The sequence below is a fragment of the Choloepus didactylus genome, chromosome 21, assembly GCF_015220235.1.
Source record: "Choloepus didactylus isolate mChoDid1 chromosome 21, mChoDid1.pri, whole genome shotgun sequence".
In the NCBI taxonomy this organism is placed as follows: Eukaryota; Metazoa; Chordata; class Mammalia; order Pilosa; family Megalonychidae; genus Choloepus; species Choloepus didactylus.
Genome location: NC_051327.1, coordinates 34,960,281 through 34,981,048, shown reverse-complemented (window position 1 = coordinate 34,981,048; position 20,768 = coordinate 34,960,281). Strand labels below are relative to the sequence as shown.

Here is a 20,768-nt window from a genome sequence, read left to right as displayed (position 1 = left end):
AAGCGCTCTTTCGGTTGGCCAGTTTGGACTGACCTGAGAAACCGAGTTTCCCTCCTTGGATTGGATTGAATAAACTCCAGATCGGGTAAGAGTAGGGAAAAATAATCAGAGTAAACATAACTCCGTTTTGGGACCTCCTCTCGGCAGTCCACCGGCATTATCAGCGACTGGCCCACGGTCACCCGGCTGGGAGGGGAGGCCCTGCCTGACTTTCCCCGGGCTCGACCCCCTCATCGCCGCCGTGACTTCTCTGGAGGAGCAAACGCCCGGGATGGGGCAGTCTGGGGCCACCGCCCCAGGGTCAGGTGACCGAGGGACCCCGCATCGGGGCCTCCCCGGCCCCACCCGGGTCTCGAGGCCCCCGGGCAGCCCCGAGGCGGGCGGCGGGGCGAGGAGCCGGGGGCGCGGCGCCGGGGCAGGCGGGCGGCGGCGGGCGGGCCGCTCCCTGCTCCGCCTCCCCGCTCCGCCCTCCCGCTCCTGCTCCTCCCCCGGCTCGGCGCCCGCCCGCCCGCTCTCCTCGCTCGCTCGCTCGCTCCCGGGCCCCCCATGCGGATGTGACATTTCACGCCGCCGCCATTTTGAGAGCGAGCCGAGCCGAGCCGCCGGGCGCCGCGTCCGCTGCCGAAGCCCCGACGACGACGCCGAAGAGGCGGAGGCCGCAGCGCCCGAGCGCGGCCGGCCCGTCGCCCGCCCGCGCCGCCGCCGCCGCCGCCGGCCCTCGGCCCCTGCAGGCCCGCTCGCGGCCGGCCAGGCCTCCCGCCTAGTCCGTGCGGCCCGGCCACGAGGCGGAGGCATGACTCCGCGGCCCCGCCGGCCGCCCTCCGCCCCCTGGCCGGGCCAGCGGCCCCGCAGGCCCAGGACCCGGCGGGCGGGAGGCGGGCCCCGACAGGCGTGGCCGGGCGGCGGCGGCGGCAGGCCGCAGCCAGCGACGAGGCCGCCCGGCCCGGCCCGCCGGCCCGCACCGCCCGCCTCGGCGCCGAGCGACGAGATCTGATGGCGGAATCGCGAGCCAAGATACGTGCGGGGGGGGGTCTCCCTGCCGACCCGCCGCCGCCCGCCGCGGGCCCGCCCCGGGGCCGCTGCCGCCGCCGACGACGTGCGGGAGGAGGAGGAGGAGGCCGCCCGCCGCCGCCGCTGCCGCCGCCGCAGCCCCGGCTCGTAGCCGCCGCCCGCCCGCCGGGCCCGCAGCCCCGGCCCCCTGCTGCAGGCGAGGCCCAGGCCGCGGCCGACATGAACCACCAGCAGCAGCAGCAGCAGCAGAAAGCGGGCGAGCAGCAGCTGAGCGAGCCCGAGGACATGGAGATGGAAGGTGAGGCCCGCGGGCCGGGCCGCGGCGGGGCCGGGGGGCGCCTTTCATTGTGCCGGGGGGAGCCGCGGGAGCCACGCGAGGGGGCTCGCCATCTTTAACCAGGCCCCGAGCGGCCGCCGGGCCTCGGCCTGGGCCGCCCCGGCCCGGGCTGCACCGTCATGCCGCGCCCCCCGGCCCGGCGCATTGTCCGGCCCGGGCGCTCGGCCTCCCCGGCACAAAGCGCCCGGAGCCCGGGCCGCGCGAGAGGGGGGCCCGGAGTGGAAGCCCGGAGTTGTGAATTAGGGCGCTCCAGCAGCGGAGGGAGGAAGCCGGCCCCGGGGACCGTCCCCTTTCTCGGGCGCCTCTGGGGCCCGTCTCTCCTGGCCTGGTTCTGGCAGGGGAGCTGGGGGAAACTCGAGACCGCCTTGGACTCGGGGCTCGCCCAGAGCTGCTTCCGTGCGCTCCCCCGGAGAGCCCACGGTGGCCTCGAAGTGCTTCCCCGGGTCACCCTGTAACAGCCCTTCCTAGCATCAAGCTTGATTTTGAAACAGCAGCCTTTTGACTGGCCCGGAGCCCAGCCTCCGGCGCTCTTCCTTTCTAAGTTACCTGTTTTTTCGGGGAGTTTGGGGACCTGCCTGTATGTGCTGCCATCAGCTTCCGGCCAGGTGTGTTTTTGAAACTATGTGAAAGCCCCACCACACATGGCTACCTACGTGAGAATCAAATCTGACTGTAAAGGTAACTTAATTTTCTGCCCATGAGGTGGCTGTTTCTGGCGGCACTGTACTTTGAATTTGAGGCATAAGGTCTTGTTTAGAAAGGTTTGCTGTAAGGCTACTGTAAAGGAAAGGGTCTCTGTCTTACACAGCTCCAGTAGAGTTGGTCACTGGGAGGCATTTATCTCCTTCTCATGGGCCAGGGGACTTAAAAGGGCAAAGCAGTCTTAAAAAATATTTTCTTTACTTCAGTTGAGGGGTCATCCAGCAGGAGGAGTCCAGTGTGGGACACCTGAATGAATAGGACATTGAATGTTTTGTGCTCGTTTTGCTTTTTTAGCATGCAGTCTTGGGTTGCATAAATGAATGGAGGCACTAAGTACCTGACTCTGTCTTCTTGGTTGACTTGCATGTGTGAGCTGCTCTTCATTGGTTGGTGAGGACACTAACCATGACTAGTATTTCCCTGTGAATAACTTGCTCAGGACAATTGGATGGTCACTGAAAAGAGTGACCTGCCAGGTTGCAAAAGCAAAGTGGCTGAGATGCCTTTAGAAGCTGGTACTTAGCCATGGCAGTGATGGGGGCCACGCCAAGGATCAGCCTATCTATTTCCCTTGGCCCCAGCAAAGCAATAACTTTGCGGAGCGTCTGGCATGTGTGATTAAACCAAATAGCTGATGGAATTCATGGCTGAGAAAATTTTGTGTCTTTTAAGCTGCACTTTGCAATATGTCTAAAACATAAAACATAAACTTTTTAGTTTCCTTTTGGACAGCACCGAAACAAGACAAAATTCCAATAATATGTGCATATTGATCTTTACATGTTTTGAGCCCTAGTGAGAATTAAATGAACAAGCACTTCACTACAGAGGTTATTTATGATCCAGAAATGCGTCTCTGGGAAAATAATTCATTTCTGCAAGTTTCAGGGCTTTTCTAAAAGATGAGAGAACGTTCAAGAGGGGCAAAAGAATTTTCAGAAGTTTTCTCCCTGTAGTCCATACCTGCTTTCAAGATTATTTTCTTTTCTAGTGAAGTTTTATTTTCCTATCAAAGTTTGCACTGGAAAAGTTAGGTTAAGATCTTTAATCTGCAAATTTGCCTGAATCTCACATTGGGTGGCCAAGGCTTTAATGTTACGCCGGCTCCTTAAATGTAAGAAACTTGTTTTTTGTTTTTTTGTTTGCTGAATGCACTTTTGTCTCAGGTTCATTATCCAGAAGGTCCCTTGTCTCTGGGGCTTCTGGTGTTTGTCCATACACAGTGAGCCTCCATCCACAGGTGTGTGGTTTAAAAAGCTGCCTGTGTAGTAGGCAGTTTGTTTTAGCCTCTCTAAGCCTTCCCATTCCTGAAGTGTGATGTTTTACATACCTATGGTGACTTAGCATCAGGCAGAGTGAAAGAATCATCCAGTTAAAAAACCGTAAGGGTGGATTTTAGCGAATAACAACTCTGGTTGGCTTCATCTGCCGAGCTGTGAATGGATCCCTGGCGGAGCTGGTGGCTCGCACCTGTTCTGTGTATTTGCCTGAACCGGCAGCTGGAAACTGTCAGGGTTCCGATCACTTTGAGGAAGGGAAGGCTTTGAAAGTGGGGAGCATCCTGCCCGCCGCTCCTGGGCAGGGTGGTTTCGAAGAAGGCTGGGAGACTGGTTAGGTCGTCTGCTTTTTCCCTATCCATAGGTCAGTGTTGGTTGCCTGTCCTGCCCCACTCTATCAGGTTGCATTGGGTTTTGACTGGACTCTGCATAGTCCTTGCACATCCACTGGAAAATGACAATGTCCTGGGTTAGTTATTTTAAAAATGTCTTGTTCTCCGTAGTTAGGAAAGCTAAGAAGGGTGAAGGGCAGAGAGGGAGATGGGGGCGGGTTAGGACCACCTGCTCTCTGTAAGGCTCACATGTTTTAAGTTTGGAGGCAGGTAGAGCCTGTGGGGTTGGTTGCATTGGTAAGTCTGGCCAGGAATGAATTCACTTGGCATTTTGTTTATTCATGATCGGTGGCAACTGGGGCTAAGGGCTGAAGGAGGGCCGGGCTCAAGGTCCCTCCGGCCTCTGAGTGCTGGGAGAGGTGATAATCTGGTCGCTGTATGCCCTGCCGAGTCCACAGGAAGTTTCCCCGTCTTCCCAAGGCCTCGCTTGGGCTGGCTCGCACAAATGTAGATACCCTGTTTGTTCCTGGTGTGGTTCGTCTGCCTGCAAGGGTCATCTCTGAGACCAAGGGGGATAGTCTGTTTAACTTTTGTACCACACTCAGACCATTGCTATCAGTACACCAAGCTGTGAGCAAATCTATGAGTCAACTGTAGTGTCTGAGGAGAACTGATAACCGACTTATTTGGTTTGTTGTTGTTTTGGGGGTGGGGATGGGCGGTGGGTTTCTTTTCCTTCCACACTTGTGTGGTTGACCAGGTTTCAAGTTACATTTTACTGCTAAAGCTTGTTTGGGAGTGGAAAATGTTCTCTTACGTGCCCAGATAAGTTAAACTTGTGCTGTTATTTTATCTAAAATGTAAGCTGCTTTTTTCGAATACTATGTAAAAAAGACCAAAAATCAAATGATAGTGAGAATATTGATTTTCCACGTATGTTGTCATATGGGCTTGGTTGGCATAAGCTGCTTTTTTCAAATACTATGTAAAAAAGACCAAAAATCAAAGGATAGTGAGAATATTGATTTTCCACGTATGTTGTCATATGGGCTTGGTTGGCAAAAGAATTCCTTGCAAAGCTACAAAGGGAACATTAACCCTGAGAACCTGGGTATAGAAGAAATTCCACTTCACCTAGGCTCACTGATGCAAGCTTGTTGGGTTTTAATGATTCCGCGTTACTCCCACAGCCATCAACTCTCCTGTGTCTTTCAGGCTGTTAATTTTTTTCTCTCTCTCTCTAATTGAATAAATGATTGCTACTTGCAGATATGAGAAGTGTGTACTTTCCTTCTTGATTCACAGTGGTTGTTTTTGGAATCGGTTTTGGAAAGGAGGAGAAGGGGTGACTGAGTTAAACTCCTGGTGGGCAGAGTGGCGGCCAGCTGGGAGGACGGCATTGGGCAGGCCTGGGTTTGAATCAGCACTTGGCCGTTTAATAGCGGGGTGACCTCCTGTAAGTGGCTTAAGCTCTTGGAGCCTCAGTTTCTGCATCCTCAAAAAAGGAGGTCACCCAGGCCTGCAGGGTAAAGTGGCGAAGGACACGTAGGGTGCCAGGCACACGGTCTGGAATGTAGGTGTTCGTTAAATGAAGCTGCGGGGATGGGAAAACCTCTGCAGTTGAGGAATGAATATATCTAGGTGAAGACTAGAACATGGTAAATACACCCAGGTGGCACTGGTGCAGTGACTCTCCTTGGTAAGCAGAAATGCCTTATGTAATTATATCCCAGTGTGCATTAGGAAAAACCATAACCACCCCGGTCTGAGCAGTGTTACTCAGGAAATTGTGGGTTTGATGTGCCTAAGTAGGCATTTAAGGTGAAAGGTCCACCATTTTAAGAAGAAAGTTCAAAGGATAACGGGGAAGGCCGTGGGTTTGGTGCGTTGTGATGGTGATGTGGAGGTTTGGCCCGCTCTGTGGCCCTCTCTGATAAGGGCATTCTTCCTGTCCCGTTAGTGTTAGAACATCTACTGCTGAGTTTGTTGAAGTTGAGAATTGTGTTGTAGCAGGGAAGCCAGGTCATGGCCCTGGAGCCTGGAAACCTTGGGAGTCGGCCTTGAATTCTTCTCTTTGGATCCCCACATCCTGTTACCAAGTCCTTTGGGTTTCCCAGCCACCACCCTAAGCGAGACCCTCTTACTTCATGCTGGGTCTTTGCCTTCTTACCGGCCTCGGTATCCACCCTTCCTGAGCCCCACACAACGATGAAGACTGGCTGCCCACAGGACCACTTTGCCCTGCTTGGAAGGACTCGGGTGTCCTGTCTTCCCTGTAGGATGTCATGCAGCCTCGCGCCAGCCCTCGGCGTGGCCCTGGATTGCTCTGTACCATGGGCTCCCAGTGCACACACACGCTTTTGTGGGTGAGGTTCAGCTTGAGTGTTTGTGCCACCTGCAGTTGAGCGCACTGCGGCCTCCCCTTCTGGAATGCAAGCAGGAGCAGACACCCCAGGAAAGGGCTTATAAAGAACCCCGTCCAAGGGCCACCTTCTCCCAACACCTTCTGCAGGTGTGTACCTGTCAGCCCCTGTCAGGTCTCCAGGGGTGTACCTGTCAGACCCGGTTGGCTGTGACAATGCATATCTTTATGTCCCTTTTTTGTTAAACTTATTTGTGGGAGCTCCTCACCAGGAAACGCTTTCAGTGAATTCTGAGGTCAAACAGTAAAATGGAGAGGGCTGGCTGGCAAGGTGGCAGGTGAAAGAGAACGGCAAAGCTGTAAACCAGTATTGCTTTGATATCTGCTAATTCAGTTTTATTGCTTTTAACTTTGCTTCAAATGGCATTTTTGATCCTTCTGGAGGGAAAAGCTGTTTTCCTGATATAAATCCTTGACAGCTCTTCATAAATTACTTAAGGTTTCTTATGAGTATGTTTAATTTTTATTTTTTGTTGTTATAGTTTGGTTTCATTGAGTGGGTAGTGTGTAGCCTGTATGCGCGTGCTTGATCTCGACGTTTTACTATGGAGAACAGAGTTGTAGCAAGGTATTTTCTGATGTACCATGAAAGAGTTAAATGTTAAATGTCACCTACTTCATAAACTTCTTGTTCTGAACTAATTTGGACTTTTGAAAGTTGGAGGAAGCAGGATTTTAAGTGACATGCGTAGGCAAGAAAGTAAGTTATGCCATTTTTCTAGTGCGTTAACACATGCCTTGGTTAATGAGAAGTCAGACGTGTTGAAATTCTCTTGAAGAGAAGCAGGCGTGCTTCTGAGGGTTGGTAATTTAAACTTTTCTCTGGGAGTTGGAAATGGGGCAATTAGGAACATTCTTACGCAGGACAGTGGGTTGACCTAGGCAAGGCGGATGCTCTCAGAGCGTATGACGACAACCTGAGGATGCGACGAGCAAGATGTGTCTGGGAAGAGGTGAGTCGCATCTCTGGGAGTGACCCGCCCTGAGAAGCCACGTTGCTCTGGTGAGCCGAGCCTGTGTGCTGCACACGTTGTAGCTAATCTGGTTCTTAGACCAGTCCTTGAAGTGCGGACGCAGTGTGGAGGTCACAGCTGCTACCTGTTGTAGAGATTGGTGTCCAGGTGTCCTTTCAAGGAGCCAAAGATCTGGTAAAAGTTTGAAACTTGGGAGGAGTGGGAACCAGTGTGGTGTCCTAAGTCCCAAGGTGGTGGTCCTTCCTTTTTGGGTCACCGAGATCAGAGCTGTAGAGAAGGGGGCTCCCTGGTGTGACAAGGTGAGTTCTAGGGGATTTTCCTGTCTGGTATAAAATTTTCAAAACCCAGGTGCCTCTCTTTTGATTCCATGCCAGTGTCTGAAATGGTTTTCCTGCACGTCCTGATGCTGGGAAGGCAGTGTTCTGTGTTTTGTACCAAGCCCCAGAATATCGACCTGGACGGTCTGGCTCTGGTGGGGTTGCTGAGCTGGCATCTGGTCTGGAGCGAGTTTTGTGAGTGACTTAGGGCGACCTGGTTTGCGGGGCATGATTACGCCCCAGGGCACAGCCACGGGTGTCTGGGTGGTGGACCAACCCCCTCATCCCCCATTCATGGTATTTCAGAGAGATTTTAGAGGAGCTCTTACAAGGGAGTGACATTGCCCTGTGTTGGCAGACCCTGCCCCTGGACAGTTCCTTATGAAAAGGCGTATGGGCATTTGCTTAGAGTTGCAAGTACATTTCATCAGTGACTTTGGGGAATAAATTATATTTCCAGTTTCATAACTGACCCTGTCCAATTGTTTGAAACAAGCATTTGTAGCATGTTAATCTGGTTTAGTCCAGGTCCGACGTTTAAGTAGGGCAGAGGAGGTAACTTCTTCCAGTTGGTAGGTTTTATCAGCTTTGGGGGGAAATTATTCAATAAGTAAAGTGAGTGTAAAGTGGTTAAAAATATTCCTAAATCCATTTGCTGTTTTAAAACTGTTGCAGACACGAGAACTCTCCCCCGAGATTCTCAGCTGCCCTGTTGTGTAGCTTTCGCTTTGGGAGCTTCAGCCTTTGTGAGGTCCCCCCCAACCGCTCCCATCTGCCAAGCAGTGGGAGCCAGAGGTGCTGCTGCCCTGACTGACACGATACCCCACCTAGCCTTCGCCAGAAGGGCTCCCCAGGTTCTCCAAAGCCCTCCAGGCATGGAGAACAGAGATTTTCCCTTCAGATGCATTTTTCTCCGGAATGCCGCTCATTTTGGTAATGTATGGGGTAAGAAAGCAGACTTTTAAGGTCTAACCTGGCACTGTCTGGCATGGTGGCCACCAGCCACACATGACGATTTAAGCTTAGTAAGTAAAATTTGTAATTCCATTCTTTAATCGAGTAGCCACATTTCAGGCGCCCAGTAGCACACGTGGCTGGTGGCCAGCATGTGGGAGAGTGCTGCTGAAGAAGGCACCCATGGGGCAGATAGGTCTGTCGGCCAGCGCGTCCCGCAAGCCTGGTGGGGGCCTTGGTTAGGAGGCGTTTCTGGCAGCAGGGATATCACTGAATTGGCAAAATCTGTGTCCCAGGAAAGCAAAATTAAATGAGTGAAAACATCGGGACCTTGGGGGTGTATGGTTGTTGAGTGAACTCCAGGGCTTAAAGTATTTGTGGTGAAGGACCATTGTTTGTTTTTTACCTTTAATTTGCAGTCCATTGTGGACAATACTTTTGTAAAAATAGAGTACAAACAAGTTATTTAAAAAATGAAACAAGACATGCAAAACACAAGCCCTAATTTTTTATGAGATTCAGTGGATGTAAAAGTACACTTATGCAGTATAGTCAGAATGTACATACATAGGGAAAATGACACTGAACATGAAAGTATGCATACAATTAGTATAGAAAATTGCGGTGACACTAGTACTTGTCATTCCACTGTCATAACTCACCAAGATTTTGGGTGAAATAGCAATTCTCTGTATTGAAAGTGTACAGGTGCACTTTGAATGGACACTCCGTGGAGGAATATTTGAAGATGTTAATGTGACTAATAGGCTTCGTGCTTGGTTGGACAGCATCCCTGCTTCTCCAAGAGGATGGTGTTTAGCCAAACGTTTCTGTGTGTGTTTTATTAATACTCATTGAAATCAGTCTCAGGGGCATGCTGACAAGAATGGAAGAGATTTTAAAGTGATTTTCCAACATTTATTTCCAGTGCTTCATCTGTAACCAGCTTCAACAAGTTATCCTGTACACTTATAGCTGAAGTGTCTTTCAGTGAAAGAAATGGGTTCTGCATTTTATATATTGTTTGGTTACAGTTAAACTAGCCCTAAAACAACACACCTCACAGGCATGCGGCCACACCTGCGGGTCATCCCTCCCTCCACTGCCCTGTGCTGGTCAGAGACAAGACCTCTGGTGACCTGCTTGGATGTCACGGCAAAGCAAAGTCCAGCTGCTGTAGAAGTTTCTAGATGCTGGCCCCCCTTTCCCGTGACGCTCCCCGGAGGTCACCTGTTTGCAGACTCGGCTGGGAGTCGCATGGAGCATGGCATCTTTGTTCCCCCCCCCTTGGCATTTTGCCTGACATCCCCTGGATCCCCTGGATCGCTGCTCGCTCCTTGTGCTGTAGGGGCAGCAGAGCCCAGACACGGCATACTTAGTTCACCAAACATCAGACAGGCATTAGTTGTGGCCCCCACCCCAACCCCATGGAGTGAAGGAGCTACACAGCGTGGCCAGGGGAGGGGTTTGGGGGCCCTGATGGGACAGAAGAAGAGGAGGCGGCTGTGGCGTAAGGCAAAGATGAGACTGGGCTACTTGGAGAGGGGTGGGTCACAGGAGGCTTCCCAGAGGAGGTGACAGCTGAGTGTGATCAGCGGCAGGAGGTACAGAAAAGCATGATGCTGGGAGGTTGGGAACTGCAAGCCTCTGTGCCTAGAGGTTTAGGGTTCCTCACCGGCAGAATAACGGCCCCCAAAGATGTCCACGTCCTAGTCCCCAGAACCTGCAAATGTCATGTGACATGATGAAAGGGCCTTTGCAGGTGTGATAAGGATGATGAGATGGAGAGATGCGCCTGCAGTATCTGAGGGGTCCAGTGTCATCACGAGGGTCCTCCAGAGGGAAGGAGGAAGGCAGGAGGAACAGAGTCAGAGAGAGGCCCTGTGAGGAAGACCCTCTGAAGGGCCGTGCAGGCCAAGGAATGCAGGCAGCCTCTAGAAGTGGAAGAAGCAGGGAAACAGATTTCTCCCCTTCACCCCCAGAGGGAACCAGCCCTGCTGACGCCTTGATTTTGGCCCAGGGAGACCCACTTCAGACCTCCACTGGTTTAAGGGTCCAGGGAGCTGGGTAAGAAGCAACACCTGGGTGCCCAATAAATATATCTGGCCTGGAAACCTTGGTAGTTTGCCAGCTCCCACCTGTTGAGGACTCACTGTGTACCAGGCGGTGTGACATAAGGGCTGCGTGTGTGCTGGCTTGTTCCCTCCTTATTACAATTCTGAGGTAGGTGCATCTGTGCCCCCATTTCACGGCAGAGCAGAACAAGGCACAGCAGAACAAGGCACTGGGCAAGTGGCAGAAATGGGATTTGGACCCGTGCAGTCTGGAGTCATAGCCATTTGCACTTCACAGTAGCCAGTGGACATCCTTGCTCCTATTCTATGAGGAGCGGTTACTGCTTTTTTATTTGAACGCCCCTGCTGTCTTCTCCCACATTTCTCCCTCACCAGCCTACAGCAGTAAACTGCAGTTGGCTTCCTAGTCTGAACGTTTGTGCGGTTCACCACATGCTTTGAATATAGAAAGTAGCTCACTGCCAAAATAGGCTGCGGCCACCAGAGAGTTCAGCAAGTGGAATTTGGTGGCATAAGATGTGGAGGGAAATACTATGTTTTTAAGGTGGACATCATCTTCTTCCTTTGAGGATTGCTCCAGATATTCGGGGATGTATTTATTCTTTATTTTTATTATGGTTATATATATATACATATATAACATAAACCTTGCCATTTTAACCGTTTTAAATTTACAGTTCAGAGGCATTGATTATGTTTACAGTGCTATGCTGTCATCTTCACTATCCATTATCAAAACTTTCTCATCTCTGAAAATAGAAACTGCATTCATTGAGCAATAATGTGTTTTATTTATTTATTTTTGTTGGAGAAGTTGTAAGGTAACATAAAAATCGTGTAGAAAATAGAGTTCCCGTCCCATATACCTTCCCCCCTTTTCCTGTTAACACTGCATTAGTGTGGTACCTTTGTTACAATTGATATAACATTACTACAATCATACTGTTAACTTAAAGTCCTTAGTTTACATTACTGGTCACTGTGTTGTATAGTTCTATGGTTTTTTAAAAACTTTTTTACTCTAGTAACATATATAACCTAAAATTTCCCCCTTTTAACCACATTCTAATGTGTAATTTCAGTGAAGTTGATTTCATTTACAATGCTGTGCTACCATTACCCCAAACAGAGACTCTGTACCAATTAAGCAATTAACTCCCCATTCCCTACCCCCACCTTGGGCCCTGGTAACCTGTATTCTAGTTTCTTACTCTTTCGAGTTTGCTTATTCTGATTATCTCAGTGAGATCACACAGTATTTGTCCTTCAGTGGCTGGCTTATTTCACTCACGTAGTGTCCTCCAGGTTCCTCCCTGTTGTCACAGCAGTAATGTTTTAATAAGATCTTAAATGCATGCTCCCTGAAGTACCCATCGTCTTCGGGGCTGTGCGTGGCTCTGGGCGTCTGTAAGGATTTAATTTGAAAGGTCTGTATCTTGTGGGCTGGGCATTGGGGCCCAGGCGTACCACATTTCTGAGTACCCAGTCCTCTGGCCACTTAGATGTCTCTGTGCCCAGCACAGTCCTCGGATGGTCATGGCCCCACCACCCACCGCTTCACAGATCAGGCTCAGGCTCTGCATTTCCACGAGGCCCCTCCGAGCTCACACGGACGGCACCCGCTAGGCCGGGCCCATGGCCGGTGTGGTGTTGAGGCCCCGAGCCCGCTGCGTTTGTGCCCATCCTGTGGCCTGGATCATCTCTTTTCTTTCCTCAGACCACAACTTTCCCAAGGAACCAGGGAAACTGGGTCAGAGGAACCAGGGCCTCGGGATGCCTCCACTGGGCAGGGGTTGAAAGAAATGAGGTGACTCAAGAGGCCATCTCTTTGCTTCACTAACTCCCAGCTAGCTGTGGGTGTTTAGTGTTTCTGCAGCATATTTTGACTGTTTTCCTTTTGGACCCCTTTCCCTGGCACTGGATTTTTAAAGTATACCATATGTAGATAGATGTCTTTGTGGGCAACTTTGGGAACATATTTAGTTTTGAAGTGACTGCAGCTTTCAAAACCTGTAGCAACTAATTTTAAATACTTGTTTTACTTCAGGCATGCCTTTTCAGTCACTGATGCAAGAAAGCTTTTTTTTAAATGTGGCTTTTTGGTCTTAGTGTTTTTCTGATGCTCCCTCTGTTGACAACAGTGCACAGTCTCTGGGTCTTGTGTTTCTGCGATCTGCCTTTGGCCCTCCCGTGAGGTCAGGGGCCTGATTTCGATCCAGGTGCAGATAGTGGATCAAGTGCACTGGTCATCCATTGGGCATGAGGTTCCCCTGGAAAAAAAACAGGAAGATGGGGGTCACAAATTCTGGCCTCAGGGAACTTGGTCAGGAGCTAGGATGACCCTAGAACAAATGCTAATATGCAGAAATGCGCAGTTAATGCCTTTGCCAGTGACTTGGCAGACATGGACACACCTTCAAGTGAGTTGATTTGGGGTGTCTGGAGAAGATGCGTGTAAGTAAAGGTGACCCTGGGCTTCCTGAGGCAGGGGAAAAGGGCAGATTCCCCTGGAGGTGGCTGCTTTAGCTTCTGGGTGCATCGTGGCCGCAGGAGCTGCCATGTGGGCCAGAGCGGCTCGCAGTGTAGTGCAGGCTCACGACGGGCGCCTGCGCGCTGGCGGGCCGAGCTGTGGCTGCTCCCCACGCTCCTTGAGCGCCCCGGGAAATGTGCTGTTAATGTATGGCCCCTGCCACGCGTGGTCAGAGCCTTCAGGATTTATTCTGAAATTGGGGTTATTAATTCCCTTGGGGTCTAGAGGAAACACGAGGACCACAAGTCTAAAAGTTCTGTTAATGGGCAGTATTTCCTGTGGAAACCAGAGGCCATTTGAAATTGAGTTGCTCTTTTGAATTTAAAATCAAGTTGCTCTGTGAATGGTTTTTGCAGAGGGCTTTTTGTGGTGGGTAGCTGCTGACTGTCAGGACACTTGGGCATGGTTTTGTTATAGAGTCTGTCGTGGCCGCTACTCTACAGGAAGACAACACGACTGCGGGCCTGCACTGTCCCGCGTGGTAGCCTCTAGCTCATGGCTATTCACATTTAAGTAAATTAAAAGTAAGTAAGAGTTGATGTTCATTTGCTGTCATACCAGCCACATGTGGCTTCTGTCCAGGACGGAAAGTTCTCTGGGACCGTGCTGCTGCAGACTCAGCCTGTGACCTGGGTTTTAGCTGCGGTTTGCTAGGTTTATTTCTTTAAACAGGGAACCCTGCCTTGATCAGGATTGTTTAGATGGAAAACCAAGTGTTTTCATGCATAACAACCTGGAAAGAAAGATCCCCAGCCGCCGGGCCTCGGGCTTACTTGCCATCTCTGCGGCAGGGGCTGAGGGGAGGGGGGCGACTGCGAAGACGGGGTGCCGGGGGCGGGGGGCGTCTCTGCTGAAGGAAAGCCGGCAAGATCGGAGAGGTCCTGTGCGCAGATAGTGACTGCAGGGTCGGAAGTGACAGACACCAGCGGGGAGAAGACGGGGCGGGGAGGGTAGAGCTTATCCCAGCTGTGGGGAGGTGAGGAAGTGGTCGGAGCAGCGGGCCTTAAGGGATGGTTAGGATTTGAAATGCAGGGAATTTGAAGTGTGGGCACCAGAGGCAAGCGTTCTGGGTGGGTGGAAGTAGAGGCGCACAGCCTTTGTATTGTAATCGTCGCATTGTGTGGTGTTTCCTGACTTTTCTCTGCCATTGGACTTTGGAGTTGTAGAGAGCAGGGACGGTGTCCAGGTCATTTTTCTACACCTTGGTTTCTCCCCCTCTGAACCAAATAATCAGATGCATTGCATTCTTGTATTTTAGTTTCGATCAGACTGAAATGTGCCACAGTGTTAAATGCCAAGGAATTTTTACTCGCTTTGGTAACAATTAAAAAGGATTACAAGTCTACAAGTTTCGTGTTTTGATAAAATGTGTTACTATCATACTTCGTCTTGATTTTTTAAATTCATTTTTTATTGTAGTAACATATACATACCATAAAACTTACATTTTAGCCATTTTAAGTGTAAGATTCAGTGGCATTAATTACATTTACAGTGCTGTGCTACCATCCCCACCATTCATTACCAAAGGTTTTTCATTACCCCAAAAGAAATCCTATACCCTTCTTAAGCAGTAAACCCCTACCTTTCTCCCCCCAGCCCCAGGAACCTCTAATCTGCCTTCTTTCTCTTCGAATTTTCCTATTCTGGAAGTTTCATATAAATGAAATCATACAATATTTGTCTTTTTTGTGTCTGGCTTATTTCACTCAACATGATGATTTCAAAATTCATCCATGTTTCACAATTTCATTCCTTTTGATGGATGAATAATACTACCACATTTTTAACCATTCATCCATTGGTGGACACTTGGGTATTTTTTTATATGAACTGAAAGTCTATAACATTAAATTTAGAAGTATGAACAATTCACTGCCTTTTAGTACATTCACAGAGTTGTGGGACCATCCCCATTATATAGTTCCAAGACATTTCCATCGCCCCAAAAGGAAACTCCACGTCCCTTAAACAGTCACGCCCAGTTGCTCCCCTCCCCAGCCCCCGGCAGCCACTCTTCTGCTTTCTGTCTCTATGGATGTACCGATTCTGGGCAGTTCGTATAGGCTGAATCATTCACTCTGTGGCCTTTCGCCTCTGGGTTCTCTTAGTTATTGTGTTTTCAAGGTTAATCCATAGTGTAGCATATATCAGAGCTTCATTCCTCTTTTCCCCGAATAGCCTTCCAGCATATGGAGGTACCACGTTTGGTTTCTCCATTCGTCAGTTGGGTATTTGGGTTGTTGCCACAATTTGGTTTTTGTGACTAACGCTGCAGAGAACATCGGTGTGTAAGGGCCTGTTGGAGTCCCTGTTTCACTGCTTTTGGGATATACCTAGGAGTGGAGTCCCTGGGTCCCCATTCGTTCTTTAAGGCCATTATGGTCATTTATTCAATGAATTCTCTATTGATGGACATCTTTTTTAGTTTTGTTTTCTTTAAAACTGCATTATTGTAGACTAAATATCCTTAAGTAAATTTTCTAGATAATTTTTAAACACCGAAGTGTATATTATTTTTAGAGAAAAGATACATGACTTATGAATTGTTTGTTATGAAACATCATTTATTATGCAGAACCCTGAGGAATAATTGTGATATATGGAGCTCTTCACCCTCACCCTATTCCTTTGAAGTTCTTGTTTTGTCTTTTTTTCTTCCTTGAGATATATTTCACATACCGTACAATTCACCCATTTAAAGTGTACAACTCAGTGGCTTTAGTATACAAGTTGTGCAGCCATCACTGCAATCAATTTTAGAACATTTTTAGCACTCCCAAAAGAAACCGTGCACCCTTTAGCCAACATTCCCTGTCCCCCCATCCTCCTTTAGCCCTAGGCAACCACTAATCTGCTTTCTTTATCCATAGGTTTGTCTGTTCTGAAATACAAAGGGTCTCGTATGATGTGGTCCTTGGGATTGGTGGGCATTAAGTTTTTGATTTTTCACTGAAGAAATTGTGCTTCCGTGTAAGAAATAGGGTGCTTGTGTGTATCTGGGCATGTATGTATTTTTTCATTTTTAATCGGGTGGATGAAAAATGCTGTTGTGTTAATTAGGAAAGCATATTAGTTAGTTGTTTACTCTTCTTATGATTTTCCTCCTTGTTTTAGTTGAGTTGTTCCTGAATTTCAGGGACTCAGTATATTCCGGATATTAATCCTTTGGCTATGACATGTTGCAAGTACTTTGAACCTTCTCATCCAGACCGTCCCCTGGCTTCCATGAAGTCCTGTCCCTGTCCCCAGGCACGCCAGGAGCCTCTCGGGCACTCACAGCACGGGACCCACAGTACACAGTTTAGCAGATAATACAGTTGTTTCTCTCTCTCTCTCTTTTTCTTACATATGTGTAACAGGTTCACATATGTAAGAAAAAAAGATAGACATAATTACAAGCTCTTAAACTGTACATTTCATGCCCCTCTCGGTGCCCAGCACAAGTGGAAACCAAGTGGACATTCAGTTTTTCAGACTGACTTGATTGGCAGTTAGGACCATCCCCAGGGAACAGGTGATTTTTTTTACATTATAAACCAAACCGAAAGCCACAAACAAATAGTTTTATTTAAAGAACACAAATTCTATGTGCCCTTCTTTGGGGCTTTATTTTCTTTTTTTTTTTTTTTTTTTTAAATCATCATTTTATTGAGATATATTCACATACCACGCAGTCATACAAAACAAATTGTACTTTCGATTGTTTACAGTACCATTACATAGTTGTACATTCATCACCTAAATCAATCCCTGACACCTTCATTAGCATACACACAAAAATAACAAGAATAATAATTATGGGGCTTTATTTTCATGTGACTAATTTAAATCAGGATTATTTCAGAGTGCAGAGCTAACTGTCAGGTGTCAGTCAGGCGGGTCTGCCTCGGGCATGGAGCTGGGCGGGCACAGACCCCAGGACCTGCAGGCCCCCCAGAGGCAAAAGGCAGAAGGACCAAAGACGACCCAGGCAGCCTCATGGGGGGTCTGTTTAGCCGAATAACCAGAGGGTGCAAGATGATGAAAATAGTAATACCTCCAAGCACTTCAGGGTTGTGGTATTGAATAAGCCATAGTTGTTTTGTTAGTAATATGACCAAAGGGATACATCGAGTTACTGGGGGCTGCCTCCACCTGGGTCCTTCACATCAGCTGCACACTCACCTTGTTTTGGGTTGTTTTACACCCCCCCCCCCTTAAAAAATGAAATTTTAGTGAGATGTATTCACATACCTTTTAGTCCATCCAAAGTATACCGTCAGTGGCTCCCAGAATCATCACAGCTGAGCAGTCATCACCACAGTCAATTGTAGAACATTTTCATTACTCCAATAATAATAATAAGATAAAATAAAAATATAGAAAGAAAACCCAAAATATCTCATACCCTTTATCCCCCCTGTTGTTGACCCCTGTTATTGGTATAGTACATTTGTTACTGTTGATGAGAGAATATTAAGATACTACTGTTAATTATAGTCCATAGTTGCAGTAGGCACATTTTCTCCCAAATACCCCTCTATTATTAACTCTTTGTAATAGTGTCGTACATTCATTCATAAAAGTTCATAAGAGAACTTTTTAATATTTGCACTGTTAATCGCAGCCATCGTCCACCAGAACATTCACTGTGCTATATACATTCCCATGTTTTCACCTCTAGCTTTCCTTCTGATGACACAATGACTCTAAACTTCGCCTTTCCACCACATTCACTCACAATTGAGCACTATTACTTAACTCACAATAATGTGCTACTGTCACCTCTGTGCATTTCCAAACGTTTAAGTTCAGCCTAGTTAAACATACTGCATATGTTGAGCAACTGCTCCCCATTCTCTAGCTTTATTCTATCCTCTGGTAACCTAGATTTTAAGTCTTATAAGTTTACATATTATAATTCATATTAGTGAGATCACATAGTATTTGTCCCTTTGTGTCTGACTTAACTTCACTCAACATAATGTACCCTTTTTTTTTAAATAACATTTTGTTGAGATACATTCACATATCATACAGTCATCCATGGCATACAATCAGCTGTTCACAGCATCATCATATAGTTGTACATTCATCACCCCAATCTATTTTTTGAACATTTTTCCTTGTACCAGAAAAAGTAAAAATAAGAATAAAAAATAAAAGTAAAAAAGAGCACCCAAGTCATCCCCTCACCCACCCACTGTTTTTCATTTAGTTTTTTTAATAATTAAATTTTATTGAGATATCTTTACATGCCATGCAGTCATACAAAGCATACAATCAGTTGTTAACAGTACCACCATATAGTTGTGCATCCATCACCAAAATTAATTTTTGAACCTTTTCATTACCACACACACATAAGTAATAAGAATAAAAATTAAAGTGAAAAAGAGCACTAGGTGCTTTTTTTTTTGCCCTGTTTTTCTACTCATGCATCCATACACTGGTAAAGGGAGTGTGATCCACAAGACTTTCACAATCACACTGTCATCCCTTATAAACTACATTGCCATACAGTCGTCTTCAAGAGTAAAGGCTACTGGCTTGCAGTTGGGTAGTTTCAGGTATTTACTTCTAGCTATTCCAATGCATTAAAACCTAAAAGGGTTATCTTTATAGTGCGTAAGAATGCCCACCAGAGTGACCTCTCTACTCCATTCGGAATCTCTCAGCCACTGAAACTTGATTTCGTTTCATTTCGCATCCCCCTTTTGGTCTAGAAGATGTTCTCAATCCCATGATGTCAGGTCCAGATTCATCCCCGGGAGTCATGTCCCGCGTTGGCAGGGAGATTTATACCCTGGGAAGGGCAGGGAGTTCACCTGCGAGTTGTGTTAGCTGGAGAGAGAGGGCCACATCTGAGCAACAAAGATGTATCTTTCTTTAAAAAAAAAACTTTTTAATTGAAGTATAATGCACCCACAGTTTTAAAAGAAGAGCTCAGTAAGTTTTCAAAGTGAACATCTGCACGTGCCCACCAGCCTCTGCCCCTCCCTGCCTGCCTCCGTAGGAACCAGCCCCTCCGCTGTGCGCCTCTTGGCGGTGGTTCTTGGAACCCCGCCCCCCCCACCCCCCACCATTGTTGGGTTATATCAGCTGTCGTTCTTTCGCCTCTCAGTGAGCCTAGGGCTGGATTTCTGTACTTCCAGGATTTTTGTGGACTAGATCCTCAGGGAATTAATTGTTCTTAAAGTCTTAAAAATACATGTAGTGGAACAATGAGTGGGAGCAGAAGAGTTGTCCTGAACAGCGTGTGAACTTCTGTGCAGGAGGGTGGTCCTGCGATGTAGCTGTTCTGGTTCTTGGAGGTGTTGTTGAGATTGCCATTGGAAGGAGCATGGCAACTGGGAAAGCTGTCGGTGTTGTGAGCAGACAGCCTGGCTGTGAGCTGTGTAGAGGCAGCACATAAAGGTCCTGGCACAGAGCTGTTAGCAGCATGATTTGGAAACAGTCACCAGTAGGGGAGGGTTGAGTACATCACAATATAACGATATAACGTGTGGGACTATTAAAATGAACTCCGTGTGCATCCACACGTATGTAAGTATGTGCTGATTGGAATGGCTGTGATTCGTCCACGTGTTGGGAATGAAATACCTTCTTTTTGCATGAGAAAACATGGGTGTGTGTTGTACATAGGCGTACATACAGAACTTGAGAAATCTCAGAAGGAGAAACAGTGGCTTCCTTCACCTTAGAGGTAGAGGAAAGGAAGTCATTAAACTTCTTATTCACCCCAGCATTTCATTTTTTTAAAAAATCCAAAAGTAGAAATGAATATGAGCCCAGGGCCTATACATGAATGGCCACAGCAGCTTTATTTGTAGCAGCCAAAACGTGGGGAACAACTCAGATGTTGACATGTGAATGGTTCAAAACAAGCTGTGACACACGTGTACGGTGGGGTGTGCTCAGCAGTGACAAGGAACAGACTGTTGGTGCAACACCAGCATGGGCGAGTTTCAAGGAATTATGCTGAGTGAGAAAAGGGCAGTCTCAAAAGGTTACATACTGTATGTCCATTTGTAATAGTCTCAAAATGACAAAATCCTAGAGATGGAGAACAGAGTAGTGGTTGTTGGGGGCTGGGGGGAGGATCTGAATGGGTAGGAGGGAGTGCGGCTCTAAAAGAGCAACTTAAGAGGCCCCTGTGGTGGTGGACACAGGTGATAAAATTGTATGACCCTAAATCCACACAAACGAGCACAGGTAAATGGGGGCCAATCAAAATAGGATTGGTGGATTAGATCAAGGTCAGTGTCCTGACTGTCATATTGTCCTGTAGTTTTGCAAGGTGGAACCACGGGGGTGGGAGACACGACACTGGGTAAAGGGTACACAGATCTCTGGATCCTTGCATGCAATGGCACATGACTCCACAGTTTTCACAAAATAAAAAATGTAATTAAAATGGAATCAGGTTGATGACAGTACAGAGTGTGCCGTAGTACATGTCATTTTAGGAGTACACATTTTAAAAAGCATGTACAGGTAAAGAACTTAAGTCTTGTCAGATTATCACGCTCCTTTGCTACAGATTTTGGTTTTTAAATTTCTGCTGCCTAGTTAGTTCCTTTTAACTCATGTGGGGCCTCCATCTGACATGCACTTTTCCCCTCAGAAGTGAGCATTCCTCCTTGAAAGGGCCAGTGCTTTTGCCATCTGTCTGGGTGTTATCTGTGGGAACAAGAAGAGAACGTGAAACAAGCCAAGCTCTGTACCTGGCCGCCTGGGTTCCCGGGATGGCAGTGCCCTTGCTGGTCTTAGCTGGGCCCAGGTGGCAGTGTGATCTCTAAACCTGCGTATCCGTCTCTAAACCGGAACCGTATCTACCCTGCCTTCCCCAGGG

General features: G+C 48.0%; 1 protein-coding gene across 1 annotated transcript in view; it reads left to right on the top strand.

Annotated features, from left to right (window-relative positions):
• Positions 1-1,150: 1,150 nt before the first annotated feature.
• USP7 (ubiquitin specific peptidase 7) overlaps positions 1,151-20,768 on the top strand; it is a 64,438-nt gene continuing 44,820 nt past the window's right edge. Inside the window, exon 1 of the mRNA XM_037814022.1 lies at positions 1,151-1,309. Coding sequence (XP_037669950.1) covers positions 1,231-1,309 — 79 coding nt within the window. The 5' untranslated portion in view covers positions 1,151-1,230. The remainder of the gene's footprint in view (positions 1,310-20,768) is intronic.